Source organism: Castor canadensis, chromosome 9, assembly GCF_047511655.1.
Source record: "Castor canadensis chromosome 9, mCasCan1.hap1v2, whole genome shotgun sequence".
Taxonomy (NCBI): domain Eukaryota; kingdom Metazoa; phylum Chordata; class Mammalia; order Rodentia; family Castoridae; genus Castor; species Castor canadensis.
Window position 1 is genome coordinate 144670343 of NC_133394.1, and position 18359 is coordinate 144688701.

Consider the following 18359-nt stretch of genomic DNA (forward strand, 5'->3'; position numbering starts at 1 on the left):
AGTAACAAATAGGGAACATTGACAAATAAATTAGTAAAAAGCTCTTCTGAAAACAGCATCAACTTTAAACATTAAAAACTTGAACCACAACCACAATAGAACAGCAGAGTTAGACATGAACCACGTATTTTTACAGTACAAAAAAGCACACCATAGACAACCAATATTAAGATCAACACTTTGCTCACGTGAAGGATTGTCCCAAGGGTTTGCTGTGGGGCAACACCCTTGTAATTTTCTCTCTTTAGAGTCAAAAATCTTAGTTCTGCACTTAAAAAAAAACATTTACCATTGTTGGGTGCTTTGCTTAGATTGCAGAGTAGCTCTTACATTAAAATATAGGGGCTAGTTGCATTAAAAATGCTCTAAAGAGAAAAAATATCACTAATGATAATCTAATAGTGTTCAGTACCAAGAGAAACTCATTAACTACTGCATGTTTCCATGCTACTTTCTCAAAAAGAAAAAAAAACTGCAAGCAAAGTCATTACTAAAATCCTTCATCAAAAATTTTAAAAAAGCAATTTTAACCGTTAAGAACAATGTTCCATGCAACAGTGACCCCAGTTTAGACAGAAGACCCCAATATATATAGGTTAAACATGTAAGCAAGTTTAAGCCAGATTTCACCATTGTCTCAAAGGTAAAATTTAATTTTATGCAACTAGCCATCTGTATATTTCCCCATCTCCATTTTGACTTTACTTATACTAAAATTCTGCATTCCTCTATAAAATTCATTTTTTTAAAATATGGGTTTCTCATGGGTCTTACATTTGGTGACTGGTTAGCAGTGTGCTGGCCATCTTTGGTTTATAAAGGATGTCTTAACCACGAACTATCAAAGGGGCTAAAATCAACTTTCTTTAAAATTCTTGTATTTTTCTTTTATTCAATCTTTTATCTATACTATATCACTGCACATGAATTAGAACCGCACATCACAAAATTGCACAGGGATTACAAATATTACATCCAGTCTGCATAAAATCGAATTCCACTACTGACCAGATCACAAAATGGCTGCACTCTCTAATCTAAAACTAATTTGCATATTGTACACATGTAGGACAACATTTTTAACTTGAAGTCACAATAATGCATGCAAGTTTGCTTTTTTAAACAAATTTTATAATTTGTTCATGCTACCTAGATTCAAGAGAGCATTTTTGAGCATTTGCAATACCTCACACCTTGTTAGTTAATAATTCTAGTGCATGCATATGGTGTATACAGGTAAGTAAACATGCATTTTTTTTCACATTCTAAAACTATGGCAGTTTAGGCCATATTGTGCTGCCTGCATTTTATCTGCAATGCAGTGTCTCTAACGTTTCCAATCCCGTATTAATAGGTGGCATTTACACATAACACCTATATAGCAGCAAAGCTAATACAGCTTGTGATTAAAAATGTTTAAAAATAGCTAATAAATCAGATTATCTTGAGGTATTATTTCTTGCAAGTCAAAATGGAGAGCAAAAAAATCAACCCTAATTTTTAGTTTATGTATACACTGAAAATAGCAACAATAAAAATAAGCATTTGTAGCAGACATATTCCATCTTCACTATTATTTTGCTACCTTTGGTAAAGTACTGGGGCAGATCTTGAAGTTAAAAACCCATGTTTAGAAATAAGTGCACGCTTCACCCACTATATAGCAGCAGACTGTGTTGCCCCTACGCAAAACATTCTCATATCTAATTTTAACTTTACATATAAAAATAACCTGGAGAAAATACAAAAAAACATTTTATTTTAACATGAAAATATCACAAAAATCAGTAAGCCTGAGATGTAGGGTTTTGGTGAAAAACAAGAGGCTTGTAGTGTTTTGGCTGCTGATAAGATGCATGTATTGAGAGCTGGGGTGAGAAGCAGAAGAATGCACTTATTTCTTCTGCATGTCAGTATCTTCAGACACAGTAAGCCACATGCACCCTTTCTTTCCTTACTATACAAAGGCCAATTGCTATGGTTAGTTCCAGCGGAAGTGGATCTGACGTGGGCGATCAGCACCTTCCTTCACCAATGGCTTATGGAACTCACGTCCTGCACGAGAGTGGATATTTGCCCAACAAAACTCACAGTAATACTGCAGGCAAGTGACATTGGCACAAAAAAAGGGAGCAAATTTTCCACCACAGCGTGCGCCCTGGCATTCGTCACACATCTGATCATCTAGCACATATGGCTTTACCTCCACCTAGAAAGAGAGAAATAAAATATCTTATGAGGTCTGCTTCACAAGTCAAATTTTGTAATGATTTTAAATGTTTATACGGTGTTCTAGAGAAAAGTACTATAAGTTGAGAAGGAAGGAAGTTTCTTAGGGAACTAACTTTACCATGTAACAGGGGTTAAAAACATAAATCACTTTGTTCTCTGGTTTAAATACAGTTTTATACATCATGTTTTGTTTATAATTGGTTGTGGAGTTAAATGATAAGTACTTATTTCACTTATTTTAACATGCTTCCTTCACAGGACTTTTAATGGTGTTTACTGTATTTCCCAAAGACAGAAAATACTTTTAAATTAAAACTATAAAAATCTCATTGTTGCAAGATATTCCATTTTCTCTTTGTTTGAAGTAACATTTTTTAAACAGCCATGTGCCAATATTTTCTGAGGTGGGATGCTTGTGAGTGAACAGCAGCAAAAGGATACCAAGCAGTTATGGAAGATTCATGGTTTCACAGCTTTCCTCTAATTCCAATACCACCTGTGCAATGCCAAGACTTGGACAGCCACTGACTACAGTAGTGCTTCTCTACCACAGTTGAGTGCTGCACCTTGCTTGTAACTAATTGGTACAGATAAACTAGAACTGTAGGTAATGTTATGAATTTATGTTATGAATTTATGACTTATGCGAATTTATAAGATATAAAGTAAAAGCCCCACTGTGAAAGCCTGACTCAGCAGAAGACATCAGCTCTGAACAAAACCTCTCAACCTCAGTTTCCACATCTATAAAGTGAGAATGACAGACTCTGCCTCAGAGATACAGAGATACAACAGTTAGATTTTAAGAAAAGTGTAAGACAGTAGTTGGCCCATAGGACATACTCTGTAAATTAGCTTAGCTACTATTACTTACAATAGCCTTGCTTTCTTGCTTGTAATAACTTTATAAATAGAAGGTTATAATCTGTCTGGCTGAATATTTCCAGAGAGCTTAAGACCTTAGCTGTTCCTTAGGAGAGGATAGAAAACTGAGGTTTGGAAAGGTAGGATTTGAGATACAGCAGAGCTTTCCTGTTGTAAAAAACAATAACCTGATGATTTCTAGTCTGAATGTATTCTACTGAAATATTTGCAAGTAAGCAGGAAATAAATACCTAAGAATATTTTCTGTAGCATTATTTGTAAGAAAAACAGTAATAAAGAACTATAAAACAATCATTTGCTAGGAAGGCAATGGAATTATATTGTTGTTTGTATTTCTACTTCACTCGTAAGCTGGACATGTAGTTTATGCCTGTAGTCAGCACCCAGGGGCTAAGGCAGGAGGACTTGAGTTCAAGATCAGTCTGGGCTATATAGTGAGGTGGAGTCTAGCCTGACGTATATAGCAAGACCCTGACTCAAAAAAAAAATTTCATTAGGACTAGTGGATTTAATGACATTAGTCACTGTGCTTTTCTGAATTGCCTGTTTATATCTTTTGTGTATCTTTCTGATGGCAATTTTCTTTCTTTTTACAAAACTAATTTACAAGTTCTTTTTGCCAGTTAAGGATTTTTAATCTTTTTTCCATTGGTCTTGTTTTTAGAACAATCTTTGACACAAATTTTAAAATTTTTAGGCTCAATCTTTATCTCTCTACTTTTCCTTTAAGAATTCTATCTTACCTTTGGAGGCAGCTATTTTTGATTGCCTTCATTGTAAGTATAATCAAGGAAGAGCATTACCAAGACCAAAGAATAAATTCAGGTAACTTGAGAATTACTGCAATTCATTACACTAAACTATAAATTTAATTTGCACAGGGGCAACTTACATTTACTTAACATTCAGATCCCAGTGCTTAGCAGAGTATCTGGCACTAAGTAGAAACTTTACAACTATTATATAAATACATAAGGTACACTTATATATGCTTTCTGGGTTTCTCACAAGTATTTCTTGATTTGACTGTAAGATTTAAGGAAACTGAAGTCAGGGACTATGCTATTTACTTCAATTCCACAATATGTCATGAAAGATTGGGTGGTCAAGAGTTAATATAATATAAAACCATTGAATAAAGTCTTTCCAATGCAATCACTTCAAGTACGTTTTTAAAATTATAGATACCATTTTATGAAGTTATTCTATTAACTTATAAATTTCAAAGATGGAAAATGAGATGTCAAACTTACGATTTTTGAGTCTAGTAAAAGCCTATTTCTATAAAAATCTGTAACAATCCTTAAATATGTGAAGGCAGTTCATATGGTCTCATTTTCTTCTGGCAATAATGGAGTGTGAATTCAGGGTCTTTAGCAAGTACTCTACCACTGAAGCCTCACCCTGGCCTCTTTTACTTCAGTTTTTCAGGTAGGGTATCATGCTTTTGCCTGAGGCCAGCCTTGAACTGCAATTCTCCCTGTTTCCTGTTTAGCTGGGATTAGACATGTACCACCACACCCATCTTAGCTTTTAAGATATGGTTTCACTAGTAACTTTTTGTATGGGCTAGCCGCTAACTGATCCTCCAGTCTCCACCTCTTGCATGGCTGGGATTACAGCCATGAGCCACCACACAGAGCACCTAATATTCTGTTTTGTCTTTCCCTTTTTTACCTCAGAGAACCTAATAGGTAAGGTAATGTTTTGTTATTTGGTCTCATAACTAATGAAATCATTACTAATCATTATCTGCCTTGAAATGGAACACAATTCAACTTTATATCTATCAAAAAGTATATGGAATTTTATTACTCATGTAAATAACACAATAAATGCAATAAATTACCTAGTTATGGTGATTGTCCTTCTCAACTATCAGAGAGAGGAAGTAAGCCTTGACGTGTCCATGAGACTCAAAGGCAAGTTGAATAAGTAATTTTAATCCTCTCTGAATATATTATACATCTCAGTTATGATTTAAATTTAAGCTATTTTTATGGTTTCATAACTATATTCATACTGAAGAGATGAATGGTATCAGGGTTAATAGTTTAGTATCTCTGTGTCTAAGCAATACTAGTGACTTCTAAACTATTTAAGACTCAGATTTGTTCAAATAAAGTTCAACATATACCTTTGAAGCACATTACCTTAGAAAATAAACTTTTCTCTCAGCTATTTCAATGCTTTAAGGAGGTATATGTTTATTTTACCTACTCTGACAAAGAGGTGTTAGGACACTACAATAATCTCTTCCTCCTGTTTGTGTATCTAGACTACCACAATTCATACACAGAACTGACTTTCTCAGTGCCCTGTCACCTTGTAGAAGTAGGGGATGAGACCAGATCAGTGGGTGCAGCCATGGCTGCACATCAGTCTCCTTGAGGAGTTTTAGGAACTTCTGTTGCTGGGGCCGCATCCCAGACTGACTACTGCAGACTGGTGAATGGGGGGAGTCCAGATTTTAAGATTTTCCTAAGTTCCCTGGTGACTAATGTGCAGTTGAGGTTGAAAACTACAAGACCAGAGGAACTCAAAGGCTCAAAACAGTCCCAAGTTTATGCATGCATGTCTGAATAAAAGTAGAACTCTCCTGTTGTTTTGGTTTTGTTTTTTGAGGGTGGGGGCGTATTTTACATAGCAATGGAAACAAACAAACTATCACTCTTAGAACTTGCAAATATTCAATGATGTGGCTTTTAGTTATCATCCTTGGAAGTTCTTATAAGCTATGCTACCAACAAGCTAATGTTTTAATTTAGAGAAATGCACATAATGTATTTAAACTTTAGATGTTGTAAATGAAAACACAAATAGCATTCTGCACCAAGTTCTATTCTAAGTGGTTGTGCATATGTGAAATTCATTCAATCCTCAAAACACTGAGAGAGACATAGTATTGTTTTCCACTTTAGAACTGATGAAAACGTGGCACAGAGAAGGCTAATTTGTCCAGGATTACAGCGCAAATGGTAGAAATGAGATTCAATCCCAGGTAGTGTGGCTTGAGTACAAGTTCCTAAAGAAATCTCTGCCTCCACGGCAGAAACATAGTTGAGACTTAATTGCTGATAAAAAGTTTTGACATGGCTTTAAAATTGAATCTATATTCATGATTTTCTAAAAGTTCAAGGTATGTTCAAGAATTTAAGCATTTCAGGGATATTTTGATATAACTCTAAGAGATAAGTGAGTATAAAAATAAAGTGTTTGAATTATGTTATTAACTCCTTAGCATACACTTTGGATCAGCACCTTATTCAGGACATGTGATTTCCCAACATGCAACTTACACGTTTATCTATATCACCATGCTGAAGCTGAACAAATCGAGCACTAATGGCAGCAATATAGCTCTGCTGATTGGAGAAAGCAACTCGCCCAGCACCTTTTGGGTATTTTAGCTCTGGATCCGTATCAATTCCTGCATAACAAACTCCACCATACAGCCGATCCATGATCATAGCAAGTTCCACTTCAAAAGGAAAGATGTTTATATCAAATGTGAGAAAACACACTAAATCAACAATTTTAAGTACTTAAAAAATAGTAAGTCAATAAAATACTAACAAAAGGCACTTCTTAAAGGATAACCTGGAACCCAAGGCTTGGTGCAGGCTAGGCAAGCACTCTATCACTGAGTATACTCACCCAGTGCTTCAAAAAAAAAAAAAAAAGAACAAAAAACTATAAAGTTAGTCTCACCACTACCACATTTACCACTTACTAGCATTAATCCTCTATGTTCTTTTCTGGTATAGAAGAATAGTTCTATGCTCTTTTCTAAATTCAATCCTTTCACCTGTGTATTTCATCCCATCTGCACTCACTGTGGGAAAACATTGCTTTGGCAAGTCTCCTCTCTCCATCTATTCCATCAGCCTTCTCCTCATAAAGGACCATTTCCAGTTGTACTGTTCTTTGTTACCTCTTCAGAAAACATCTCGTAGGCCTATTTCTCCGTCTTAGGTACTGCTTCATTTTTTTGTTACTCTACACAGCCGAATTCCTCAGAAGTTTCTGCTGTACATCCTGATCCCTGTTGTCAGACTATCACTCTATAGCTCTACTCTAATTGCTCCTATCATCCACTGTCCCCCTACAAGTCCAATTATCAACCACCTACAAGCAGTAGTCATAATAGTTAACCATATCTTCCTTTGTCTTGAAAGACTTTCTCCATCTGGCTTCCAAGGTATTATTCTACTGATTCTTTCCCCGCTTCAGTAGTAATTTTTTCTTAAATCTTCCTTGACAGTTCTGCCTCAACTTTTCAACATCAGAGCACTTCAAATCTTAGCCTGTCTACACCCTGGGCTTTAGTAACTTCACCCTACATTGTAGGATTTAAATACCATCTATGCATTTTCAAGCTCCTAAATGTGTGCCTCCAGTCTGGACCTAGACTCGTGTCAGTGCAAGTGTTCACTAGACAAGTCATATTATATTTAACACGCTGTAACACGGGGTGTTAAAAATGTAGCATACATAAAATGATCTTCCTCCACTTCATCAAACCTCTCCACTGAGTTTTTGCTGACCTAGTAATCAACAGAAAGGATGATGTTATCAAGTCAACATCTTTGGCTTTGGCTTTTGTTTTCTTCTTGCCCACTGCAAACATAACATCCTATGAACTTCATTTTCAGAACATCCTTAGTATCTGTTCACCTTACCTCTGTCACTTACACCCTGTTTCAAACTATCATCATTTTCATCTGGTTCATGATATTAGTCTTAGCTCCTTGCTTTTGATCCCCATCTGCCCATTTACTTCCAAAATTGCAAGAGCAATTCTCTTAAAAACTGGAATAGACAGCTCATGGTTTACCTGAAATTTCTATTTAGGACATCATTCTTTATTATTTTTTGGGGGGTGGTGATGGTACCGGGGTATGAACTAAGAGCTTCTTGCTTGCAAGCCAGGTACTGTACGACATGAGCAAAACCCCCAGCCCTTTTTTGCATAGGGTCTCACATTTTTGCCTGGCCTCAAACTGATCTTTCTACCTATGATTCTCATGCAGCTGGATCACAGGTATGTACCACCAAGCCTGGCTTATCAGTTGAGAGGAGGTCTTACTAACTTTTAGCTCAGGCTGGCTTCGAACTGCAATCCTCCCATCTCTGCTCCTGAGTAGCTGGAGTGTACCACCATGCCTAATTCTATTTAGGATTTCTAATGGTGCCAAAACTAAGACCACAATCTTCCCTCCCTACCTGCTCTTTTTCTCCAATATTCCTCATTTCTCAGTAAAAGATACCGCTATCTCCTTGGCAGCTTAAGACTGAAAGCTATGATTCAACCTTTGCATTTACCTCACAAAAGTCTGTTACATCTATTCTTGGCTCCTTCTCCATTGCTACTACTAATCTCAGACTCTATGGACTGTTTCCTGACCTGCCATCACAGGCTCCTAATCTGGTCTAACCATATTTACTCACAACCTGGCTTCCTAGTCATGAGTCATTACATCTTTCAAAATTCTAAGTATGTCTCTCCTTTGTTTAAAACTCTTCAGTATTTCCCCTTGGTCTGAGAATGAATGTCAAATTAGCATATTACCTATGTATGATTTGAATTTTTCTGTTAACTTTTCCAATGTCTTCGTATGTCTTTCCCCTCACTCTTGTATCCATCCCAATGTCAGCCATTCTGGGCTTCTTCCAGTCCCCTGCATTGCATCCTATACCCTTGCACTCAAGATTTCTGAACATACCATTCTCTGAAATGTAGTCCTCACAATTCTCTTCTACTGCTCTAACTCTATTCCTTCTGCTCAATCTTTTTCTCAGTTCAAATACAAGTATCTTTAAGATATCATACTACATATCTCATTATATATGCTCCTCTACTCCCCATAGTCTTTCTTTGCAGCAGTCATCATGTAACGTTCTGGGCTGGAAGAAGTTTGCAGGGACAGAAATAGCTAACATCTTCAGATGTACATGGTACAGAATAACTTGGGATACACAGTGTGCATTTACATCTTTAATTAAGTCTTACATAACATCTTTCAGGTTCCTGGTTACTGATAAACAGAAGTTTATCACTCACCCATCTAAAATGCTAATTTAGTTAATGGCTAAGATACAGGAAAGAGAATAAAAAATTCCACAATTCATTAGATACCAGAATCAACCCACATAAAGAAACCCAAAATTCTCCTATCTTAGAGTTGCACTTAGGAAGTCTGAAGTTTTGAAGTAGATTCTTCTCAAAGAATCTGCTTGTTAATTTATTACTATCGACAGATGAGTACCCAATTATTCAATTCCTTGGAAGTTTCAAGAAAGGTTCTTAGAAGCTGCCTCAGAATTCTATAGGTAGCAGTATGGAATCTGCCCCTGACCTGCCCAATAGTATCTGGTAGCTAATAGCTGCCAAATGCTTACTGAACTAATTTATATTTTCAACAGTCTACTTACCAGCCCTTAGTGGCCTAGGAACACCTCCAACAAAAATTGTTTTTCGGGGATCTAAAGGCTGAGAACCATCCATGACAAAATCACTGTCACTTAAATTCCAAGGACGAATTTGAACCTATGAAGAAAGTAACATTTGGTCTTACTTCTTTTGTGGTTTAAAAATTTGTGTAGTTGTATTTGAAAACATTTTTTTGTTATGGAAACTATAAGTCATCTGGATGTTTTAAAAACTGAACTCTTCTTGTAGTTCACACAGTTTTACTTACGGGTTTGTCCTTGATAGTAGGGCTGGAAACACACAAATAGAGCTTTCCATCTTCTTCAATACAAGCATCAATTAGTGCCTGAACTGAGCTTTCTTCTTGAAAGAGAAGGAATGCATAGCCTGGAATAACCATTAAAAATGAGGCACACATCATCAAATTAAGTGACTTCATCTCAAATACCAGTACTATTTAGAAAATGCATGCTTTTGAAAAAGTTAAAAAAACTACCAAACAGTACTTGAATCATTATGAATTTATAGAGAATACAGTATCCTGTAAAATATATACAAAAACAGATAGTAAAGCAATTAGTTGGTTTCTACAGAGCAGTTAATATCAGGTACTGCACTGAGAACTTTACATGAATTGATCCTCACAAAAGTCTATTCAACATTATTCTCACTTTACAGAAGACAAAACTGAGGTACCAGATGTTAAATTAATCAAGTAGTTAGTTGAATAATTACAAACTCAGGTCTGCCCCAAGGTCTCCCATGCTCTTTCTAGTACTGTTACCTTGTTCCTAAAGATTTAAGCTTATTGAGTATTTTAGAGGCTAAAGTTTCCTTTAAATGCCCTTGGGATAATACAAGTTTTAAGGCATAATTTTGAACTACAGCACACTTGGAAAGGCCCAGGAAATTCAGTAAGTAGAGGGAAAATTCCACAGTCTCCTAAAAACCTCCAAATAAAACTAGAAAGTTACCCTAGAGAGGTTGGAATGAAACATGTTCTTTAAGGATGGGTCAGAACTTCTAAATCAAATCAACTTGGGTGAGCCATGAACAATTTTTCAAACTGTTTGGAGACCATGTTTAGACTTGGATATAAGCTCCTGCTCAGATTCCCATGCAATATATCCTCCCTCCTTTCCTGTGAACTACCAAATGCCAATCTTTCATAAAAATAAATCTATAGGCAGGTAGAATAAAAATTATACAAAAGGAGACATCAAATCTTGTATGCTAAATTTACTATTATGGGATTATTCACAGCAACTGTTAATCTAAATGACCTAAAAATATGCCCTGCCTTGACATTTCTATGCAAATAAATGTGCGGCATCATAATCTCATCCCAATATGAAGTACCATAAAAGAAGGCTAGGCATCTCTGGTTCAATATTATTATGCACATGTGAAGTCATGCTTTTACCCAGAACACAAAAAGTAGCTTATGGTGAGCAATGGCTTATATGTTGCCAAGGTCTGAGGTAGGATAAAGTGTGTCATTTAAATAAAACATTTGATTGTATAAAAATACTTAAAGTCACAAATACAAACTTTCAAAGATAAAAATATGAAGATTAAAAACACACCTTAGACATAAAAATTTAAATATGCTTGAAAAAGTGAAGAGGGGCTTCATTGAAGGCTTTAATTTCAATACAAACTAAAGATCTGAGAACTATATTCTCTAATAATTAACTGAATAGTAGACTAATTTACTAAAATATCAATATAATTTTTTTATAATGATATAAAATTTTAATTTGCTTAATTTTTGTGACAATTTTGGTTTTAATATTTTAATAATACTTAACTTTTAAGTAATACTTTAAAACTTCTATCTCTAATATTGCTTAAATAATTTTGTTACTATTTGAAAAGAAATGTTCATATAATAAAAATTAAGCAATATGGTTAGTTAGTGCAAGCCATTAGATATTAAAATACTTACATAAAATCATATCATGCTAATAATTTCTTTAGAATTTTATTAAAGCAAGCTAATATAAGGTGGATGCTATTCACTGCAAAGGAAATAGGTATGTGTGTGGCTCATTATCTAAAGGCAAGTCACTGCTTTAATTACAGAGTAGCTGTACCAACTGGATGTTTATGCTTTCCAAATCATGAAAAATCAATTACAGAAATGACACTTGACAGAACAAGGCTTAGAAAACTCTGGTCTTTGGCAACGGCTACAATTAACTATGAATAAACCAAAAACCCGTGACTTGCCAATGGTATTTTTTTTTTTTTTTACTTTGTGAAAAAAAAATATGGTAAAAGCCCAGTAGTGATGTCAACAATAGCAATGAATACAACTATTCCACTTCATTACATTTGTTTCAACCTGTCTTTCTAGGCTGGAGTGTATCATTCCCTTACATGAGCAAGTAGCTCGGGCAAAAATCTGAATCTGTCTCAATGCAAACCAACTCTAAATATTTCCAAAATAAAAGCCATCCCTTGGTATACACTGGGGATTGGGCCCACAATCCACCACAGACACCAGAATCTAAGGATGCACAAACTCCTTATGTAAAATATAACCTACACACAAGCCTTCCTGTATGCTTTAAATAATCTCTTTAATACTTATACCTAATGACAGATAAACAGCTGGATAAATAGCTGATATTCTGCATTGTTTAAAGGAACCACAGCAAGAAAAGAAATCCATATACGTTCAGTGTAGATGCAAATACCTCTCTCAGCAGTTTTGATCTGTGGTTGATTAAACCTGTCTATGAATGAGGGACCTAAAGATATGGGGGATGACTGTTTATTTATTTCAATTCTGCCTGACTCTTCAACTCTTTTTAATTTAAAGTATGCATTAACTTTTAGATTTAATTCAAAACTTCTCAGTGAAGTTTTCTCCTACCTACTTGAGGTCAAAGTAATTTCTCTATCCTGTAGTATTATTACTTATATTATTTATTGGGTAGTTATCAACCTGTGGATTACTAAGAATACAACAATACAAATACTTTACAAAGTTGAATAATGACATAATCTTACAGACTGTAGAAAAATGACATTAATAAAATAATCTTACACTTGTAAAGTTGTAAAAATGTAGCACTGCAACTGTGACGAGTGTTGTGAAAGGGAAATACACTGCTAGGAGCTAGGGTGGTGGATTGGAGCTGATCTCATTAAATGGGTCCTCCAAGTTTTCTGTAACTGACACTTAAGCTGAGATACGTAAGTAGGGAATACACAGGTACAATATCATGGGAAGAAGCATCAGGCAAAGAGACTATCATACAGAGAAGCCCTGAGGCGAGGAAGAGCAGGACCAGCTTTGGGAATGGAAGAGGACAAATAGTAAGAAGAAGCTAGAGAGGAGGGAGATCAGGCAGGGTGAATGCATTTTTGCTTTTATCCTAACTAGAGGGTTGTAAGCAAGGGAATAAGGAATTCCTCTCAGTTGAGTCTTCAGAGATTACTGTGGTTGGAGTATGGGGAAACTATGGACAGGGCAGAAGATGTGAACAGGAAGAATTATCTCTGTAGCACTCCAGGAAAAGGATGATGGGAGCATAGAATATTAGGAACTAAAAGGTGTTTCTACTGAACACTAAATATAAACTTTATAAAAGAACAAGACAATAGTTTAAAACTCAGTTTACCAAATGAATACTTCTATCTACATGGAGCTCGTTTTCTCTTTAAATCAATGTTTTGGTATTTCCAACTCAATGAACTCCAAAATCATATGAAAATATGGAGAGAGGTCCATAATTTTAATCAGACTCTCATACAGGCTTAGGATTCAGATTCTGGAAGACTTTGATTCTACAAGATCTAAAAATGTATTTTAAAAAATCAATGCATTATTCTATTTTGGTAAAAGAACTGGAAAATGGAGGGCCTACAATTTTCAATGACAAAAAGTGGCAATGGCCCACATAATTCATCACTAATAATCATGAGGTAGTTTTTGTGTGCCAATAATTTATCAAGTTTCTTTTACCACAGTCAAAAATCAGGCTACTCAGTAAATGTACTGGAATTTTCCTCCAGGCTTGGTAGTTCACTCAATCTTAAGAATAATAGTGCATATTTTTCTAGAATTATGTTTTCATGATGTTCAAAGAAAAGTCTTAAGTCTTTCAACATATCCCTTCTTTTTGTTTACTTCAGAAAACTGTTTGCTTATAATTGTGACTAACTGAATTAATAATGTTCAACTCTTCCCCTTGGCAGTGTGCAGAGTACATACCTCCTTTCTCCACAGAGGGTGGCTTTGGTCATGTGACTTGCACAGGAATATTAGCATAATTGTGATTCCTGGTCACAAGAATCTGATCTGATAGTCATAGAATTATCCTAGCAATAAGTGACTAACAAAACTAAGTATCCTCCTCACATTTTACCTTTTTATAAAACTGGGTTTTAAAAAAACACTTGATAAACCGGGAGTTAAAAAATACTTGGCCATTTACTTTCTCCACTAAATAATTTATTCACAGTGTACACTGCTCTGTTGTTATTTACCATTACGGGAACCCTATGTACACCTTATAATATTTAAAATATGCAAGTAGCTTGATATTTCATAAAATATAAATAATTTCACCTAGATCTTAATTCATTGAATAGAGGAACACCTTTTCATGTGTCCACATCCTACTTAAAATGACACTGTTGATAGGGAAAATATTCAAACACATACTGATTTAGAGTTTATGAAATCATTATCAAATTATAGTGGAAGTATATCAAGTCTCATGACTCCTGACAGGGTTAAGGTAAAACTGGAATAATTATTAGGATCATCCTAGCTCACTCAATCCAGGTTACCAGCCTCTATAAATGATTACTTTTTACAAAGGTGCTTATATTAAGTTCTAAAAGAAAGCAATCGCTATTTCTTTTGTTCTATACAACCTAGCAAATATTAATAATACAAACCCTTACCTTTTGGTGGAAAATAAGACTTGCTTTCAGCTTTATGAGGCCAATCAACTACCAAGGGCCCAAATCTTCTGAAGCTAGCAGTTATTTCATCTTAAGGAAGTACAATAATATGCATTAGGATTTTTTAATAATTCATTCTAATAAATCCCATATTTTCAATTACTTTGAAGATTTAATACTTTAATGTGCCAAATACCCTAAGATAAAGAAAATATTTCTAATACACTTATTAAAATATTTTAGTCATAATAAATTAATTTTAAAGCAAGACACTGGCTAGTCATATGAATTTCAAAATTTTTTGTAACATCGTATTACTAATAATTTTATTGTACAGCAATCTATAAATAGTAAATTTTATTGTACAGCAAACTATAAATAGCACTGGTGTGAAAAATGCCAATGTTATATCAAATTAAATAAAGAACAATTGCTGCTTCAGAAGTAAAATCGAGTTCTTATGGGAAAAAAAAGAGTCCCCTGATAAAATATACCAAGGCCTAATGTATGCCAAGTAATTTCAGTGAAACTCATATTCATATGACTGATCCAATGAGACACGCTAATTATATAGTCCAAATATCTTATACAGATTAATAGATACAATGTTTTCCAAAATGTAGCAATACCTTCTCTACTAGCTATTAATATGTGGTAGATTTCCCATAATGTCAGTTTCAATATTTTTCTTTACATTGAATTATTTTTGTTTTTATTGTACATGATCATTTTCATACCTTTATTAGCCTTTGTATAGGCTGAATTTTCTATTTCATGTTGTTTCCATTTTGAATTTTATAGTTTCTTTTATATCTGTTCCTAAAAGTGCATTAATCCTTAAAGAGATTTAACTTTTTTATGTCATGCACTGCAGGCATGGTTTCATGACTGTTTCCATTTAATCTCATTTTGTGTGTGTGTGTGTGTGTGTGTGTGTGTGTGTGTCTGTCTATCTATCTATCTATGTGTGTATGTGTTACGGTCATACAAAAAGTTTTTTAAGTGTTATATTTTCAAATACGGTCTATAATAAAAAAATAAGTAGGATATGACCTAGGGCACATAAATCTTATTTAAAAAGGCATGTAGTAAAAATATGCTGTTTAATTTATATTTTAGAAAATATAAATAAAAACTTTAAAAATATTCAGTTACTTTCATATTTGAAAGAGACATCAACTGTTTTGACAGAGATGGTTATCATTGTAGCTCTGAAATTCTCTAAGATGTAAAAAATTCCATATCTTATTATAGTGTAATTCAGGGGATTGTGGTTTTTTTTTTTTAAGTTAGATTTTTAATGTCAAAATCATCTTACCTTCATCAATATCTGGAGGAAGCCCACCAACAAAAACTTTTCGAGAAAAGCGTTCTATTCGTTCTCCATTTTGATGAGCCGAATAACATGTGGGTGAATTTAAAACACCAACTTGATCACTGTGACCATCATCCAGCAAGCCATCATCTATTGGAAAGAGGGAAGAACGACCTAAAATATAAGAACAAATATAACTTGAATCTCAGATCTAAAAACATGGTAAGTTAAAGACAAATTCAAAGGCTTAAAGTGTGAAGGTATCAAAGGTATAAAAAATTAATTGAAACTGAGATAATATATGATTTTATTTATCAAGATTCAAGTGAGAAGCAGTTAGAAGAATGACAGAACTAAATACAATCTTATGACAATTACACTGCAAAAGAAACACTGGATCACTTCAATTTTTTTATGGATAGCAGAAAGAACATGATGTATTGGAAACAGACTGAATGTGTAAGAGGAGGAGTCTTTACTTCCTTTCTGCCACCAGATTCAAGAAGAGGTGAAACACTCAAGGAACTCTACAGAGAAAGGAGCAGTAAGAGAAAAGGGAAGCTACAATATTGTGACAAAGTGCCAAGGAAGATTAGACAATAAAAGGACAGTAAAAAGAAAGAGAAAGTAATAGTGTGAGAGGTTAAGATAATGATTTTTAAAAAATGAGAATTTTTTTTTTGAGGATATGCATGATCTCTGAAGGCAGAAGTTTTGGTAAAGCTGGATGGGAGTCACACATAGTTAAGTTTTATGAAAAACAGACATCAAATAAAGACTAGTCTTTAGTAATGAATTAGAGAAAGAAAGAGTAACGCAGGTAAGTTGTTTTTCCTTTCAAGAGTAAGTGAGGGATTTTTTGGTAGAAAGAGATAAACATATAATCCATAGCATGCACCTTAATCTACAAAGGAATAAACAATCAACATAAAGTATCATTAATGTTACCATCTTAAAAATGGCACATAATGTGCCATATAAATATACAAAGACAATCAGAAATGTGAGTTATGCCCTACACAGAAGGGGTTAATGGCAAGAAGAAAGGGGCTACAGACCTGTGAAAGTGAGCTAGCCAGCAAGCTATGTAAGGATATAAGACAGATATGAGAATATGATGGATATATGAAGTTTATAGGATATCATAATGTGGGGGAAAGATCCTCTTTGTTATAATAGGAATTTTCCACAGATTTGTTTAAAAAAGATGTTTTTAAATGTTTGCTAACAATGTAAATTTAACTTTCTAAATATCTTTGTTATCAGAAAGGGATCAATGCAAAACAAATGTCAATATTCTTTTTGATCAATGGAAAGAAGTCTCTTCAACATGAAACTATAGGCTAATTACTCCTTTTTAAAAATACTTAGGACCATAGTGGCTCACATTTTAGATTTTCTCAGAACTTGAGTTTTCAGGTTGGGGTGCCCAACTTAATAAAATGAACCTCATCAAGATCAATTAAAATATTAATTGTAAATATTAACTGTAAATATTAATTGTAAAATATAATCGTAAATGTTAATTGTAATTGTAAATTTTAAGGTTAAACTACAACAGAATAATTCTACATTTTGAAAGGAACAACATGAGGCAGAGGAACAACATCAAGGGCAAATTCAAGTGTTAGACTTATTTCAGCCATCTCAATACTTTGGAAACGATTTCTTTTTAGTGTTTTTATATCTGTACAAACTTCGCAGTCCATAAATATAATAACCAATTCTAAGGTACTATTATCTTGAGAAAAAACAGATTACAAACATTTAGGGTCTAAATAGAAGTACTGAATGTAGTAACAAATTACTACAAGCAATGAAAGAACAGAGGTGACCCAAAATGACTTAAATATTTGTTAACTACAATATTCTAAGGACACTTACATTAAAATAATTATAACTATGCTATGTTACTAAGATAATACTCAAGCACTAATAAAGTACTAAAATCAGTATAACTATAAAAAATTGGTAATCTATTAACCAAAGTTCAGCTGAATAAGGGATATAACAAAAAGGTTGAGAACATTTCACACACTAGCCCCACTAACAAGAATCTTCACTGCTGGAAAATAATTAGTGCTTTCTTTAAAGAAGTCTTAAGAACTAAGGATTTTAATATTCATTTTAAATAGAAGATAACCAAATATAGATCAATAACAAGAATATTACATATTTTTTTCTTATTTAGCAGTAGTAGGGTTTGAATTCAGGGCCTCAGCTTGCTAGTTAGGTGCCCAATCACTTCAGCTAGGCCTCTGGCCCAACAAAGATATTCCGTTTTTCACTGCCAATTCTCCTTTTCTATTACCCAAATTAATATAGCTATAAAAGGAGAACCACAAATACACTAAATACATCTATGGAACTGTCACAATGAAGCCCCATTGTATTACTGAAGTATGGTAACAAAAAAAAGCAAAAAAAGAGATCACTAAATACATTATATTTACCATGAACAGTATACTTTAAACATGCTTCCTAAGGATGATACACACATTTTTTGGTTCTATTTCAAAGGGATTAAAATAAATTATAATGGGAATGCAACATAAATTCTGTGGGATGCAG

The 18359-nt window shown here is 34.1% G+C and overlaps 1 protein-coding gene across 12 annotated transcripts in view; it reads right to left on the reverse strand.

The window, feature by feature from the left end:
- The window catches only part of Cpeb2 (cytoplasmic polyadenylation element binding protein 2), a 61966-nt gene that overhangs the window by 1768 nt on the left and 41839 nt on the right, over positions 1-18359 (reverse strand). For 10 of the 12 annotated variants that reach the window (XM_074042594.1, XM_074042593.1, XM_074042592.1 and 7 more), the window contains 6 exons: positions 15792-15962; positions 14474-14563; positions 9819-9937; positions 9553-9667; positions 6417-6598; positions 1-2209 (listed from right to left, as the gene is read on the reverse strand). The exon at positions 1-2209 is cut by the window's left edge and continues 1768 nt beyond it. In XM_074042594.1, coding sequence (XP_073898695.1) covers positions 1982-2209; positions 6417-6598; positions 9553-9667; positions 9819-9937; positions 14474-14563; positions 15792-15962 — 905 coding nt within the window. In that variant the 3' untranslated portion in view covers positions 1-1981. The remainder of the gene's footprint in view (positions 2210-6416; positions 6599-9552; positions 9668-9818; positions 9938-14473; positions 14564-15791; positions 15963-18359) is intronic. The other 2 variants (XM_074042590.1, XM_074042589.1) reach the window with 1 other exon arrangement.